This window comes from Orcinus orca, chromosome 17, assembly GCF_937001465.1.
Source record: "Orcinus orca chromosome 17, mOrcOrc1.1, whole genome shotgun sequence".
Classification (NCBI taxonomy): domain Eukaryota; kingdom Metazoa; phylum Chordata; class Mammalia; order Artiodactyla; family Delphinidae; genus Orcinus; species Orcinus orca.
In genome coordinates this window covers 36,208,723-36,211,394 of record NC_064575.1, presented here as the reverse complement: position 1 = coordinate 36,211,394, position 2,672 = coordinate 36,208,723, and the positions used below count along the sequence as shown (strand labels likewise).

General features: G+C 37.6%; 1 protein-coding gene across 1 annotated transcript; it reads left to right on the top strand.

The window, feature by feature from the left end:
* The first annotated feature begins 209 nt into the window (after positions 1-209).
* Positions 210-789, top strand: LOC125961824 (calmodulin-1-like). The gene has a single exon (XM_049700856.1). It carries the CDS (start codon positions 279-281, stop codon positions 726-728), a length of 450 nt encoding a protein of 149 aa, XP_049556813.1. The 5' UTR covers positions 210-278; the 3' UTR covers positions 729-789.
* The last annotated feature ends 1,883 nt before the right edge of the window (positions 790-2,672 follow it).

The following is a 2,672-nucleotide window of genomic DNA, read 5'->3' as shown; positions in this document are numbered from 1 at the left end:
TTTCTTTCTTCAATCACTGTCCTTGTCAAAAATCTTTCTACTTTCTTTCCAGACTTCCACACAGGGAGTATTGTTACAACAGATTCAGACTCCGTTCCTTAGGCATAGAGGTAACGGAGGGATGAATTCTGATTGGAGATTTACTCATCAACCATGTATTGAGTTTCTGTTAGGCATAAAATAAGTCTATTAAAGTAGCAGAACAGAATTAGTCCGAGTGGAGCAAACGAGCTGAGTGGTTGAGTAGTCGAGTCCCGGAGACCGGTAGCGCTTGCAGCATGGCTGACCAGCTGACTGAAGAGCAGATTGCAGAATTCAAAGAAGCTTTTTCACTATTTGACAAGGATGGTGATGGAACTATAACAACAAAGGAGTTGGGAACTGTAATGAGGTCTCTTGGGCAGAATCCCACAGAAGCAGAGTTACAGGACATGATTAATGAGGTGGATGCTGATGGTAACGGCACAATTGACTTCCCGGAATTTCTGACAATGATGGCAAGAAAAATGAAAGACACAGACAGTGAAGAAGAAATTAGAGAAGCATTCCTTGTGTTTGATAAGGATGGTAATGGCTATATTAGTGCAGCAGAGCTCCGCCATGTGATGACAAACCTTGGAGAGAAGTTAACAGATGAAGAGGTTGATGAAATCATCAGGGAAGCAGATATTGATGGTGATGATCAAGTAAACTATGAAGAGTTTGTACAAATGATGACAGCAAAGTGAAGACATTGTACAGAACGTGTTAAATTTCTTGTACAAAATTGTTTATTTGACTTTTCTTTGTAACTTATCTGTAAAAGGTTTCCCCCTATTGTCAAAAAAATATGCATGTATAGTAATTAGGACTTCATTCCTCCATGTTTTCTTCCCTTATCTTACTGTCATTGTCCTGAAACCTTATTTTAGAAAAATTGATCAAGTAACATGTTGCATGTGGCTTACTCTGGATATCTCTAATAGGCCCTTCTGCACATCTAAACTTAGATGGAGTTGGTCAAATGAGGGAACATCTGGGTTATGCCTTTTTTTTTAAGTAGTTTTCTTTAGGAACTGTCAGCATGTTGTTGTTGAAGTGTGGAGTTGTAACTCTGCGTAGACTGTGGACAGTCAACAATATGTACTTAAAAGTTGCACTATTGCAAAACGGGTGTTTTATCCAGGTACTCGTACACTATTTTTTTGTACTGCTGGTCCTGTACCGGAAACATTTTCTTTTATTGTTACTTGCTTTTTACTTTGTTTTAGCCACTTAAAGAAAATCTGCTTCTGGCACAATTTGCCTCAAATCCATTCCAAGTTGTATATTGCTTTATTATCTTCATGGTGCTATGTCCCTCTCTAAATCATCTAGTTTATTATTTGGTTTCCTACTTTATAGTCTTTCTCCACTCTCGTATGTAAGCTTGCTAAGGACAGGGGTGTGTTCTAACTTGTTCATTACTCCATCCTTATTGTGTAGATACAGTGGTAAACACACAGTAGGTGTTCAGGAAATATTTGTTGCATGTTAACAAGTAATCTTCCCTCCGGCCTTAAATGAGAGTTTTTGACTGGCGCAGTGATTCATATTCACCTCTGCGGATTTGTATAATACCATTATGAAATGTTGCTGGGTGTGTTATCTGCCTCATAGGGATATAAGGATATTATAAGGATTAAATGAGATAATGTATATGAAAGTTACTTTGTTAGAGAAAAAAAAACTTATAATAGTATTTATGATCACTCTCCTGATCTCACAGATGAGCAGATGAGAAACCTGGAGCCCCAGTGGGTACATAATCACCCAAGGGCACAGATATCAGCTCTTATATCTTCTGCCAACCATCACAAAGATGCTTTTACATATTTTTTCCCCTTTATGCTGAATGTCCCTCACTGAAAGGTCATAAGGATGACAAAGATGTTTCTGAAAATTAGAAAGGGAGGAGTAAAGCCACTTTTTGTTGAGAAAGGGCATGCAGATCAGTAAAAACAGCCACAGGGAATATAGGAATGAAAAATTCAGGGTAGAATTTGGCCTACTGGCCCAGATGGTAAGGGAATAAACTAGTTGCGATGTTTAATGTGAAGCTATAGAAAGGATAATAGGTTTGTGAACAAATGTTCCAAACTCTCAGCTCAGGGTATGATTTCCCAATTCAAGAAACTTCTCCCCTGAGGGTAACAAGTTTTACTCAGCTTTTGTGCAAAGAAACTGCCACTATTTCATATTTTCTTTTCTTTTTCTGTTTCCTTAATAAAAGTATTCAGTATTACTTGGTGGAGTTCTGCCCTATTGTTTGATATCATGACACTTTCTTCCAGGCAGTGCAGTGTCCTGTCATTGGGAGCCATTGGTGCTAACCAGAATGGTGTACAGTACCAGGGAGTATGCTAGTATATTGAGTTATATCTCATATTCTTATGTAATTCACAAACCAGCCCTTTAAAAGAACTCAATTTCGGACCTGTGTGATGTCATTTGTGGTATACTTAAGCCACACTTTATTTTTAATTTGATATATGCTCATTAAAAAACATTATCTTACTTGCTTTAGGGTCACACAACTAGTAAGTGAAGGAACTAGTCTTCCAAACTCCATTATTTGCATCTTTAAAAATTGTTTAGCATTTATATGAAGGCAAAAATTAACCTTCCAGCTCTGTTATCAATTTCTATATCCC

Coding starts and splice junctions, on each gene's coding strand:
- LOC125961824 (XM_049700856.1), top strand. CDS start 279: ATGGCTGACCAGCTGACTGAAGAGCAGATTGCAGAATTCAAAGAAGCT.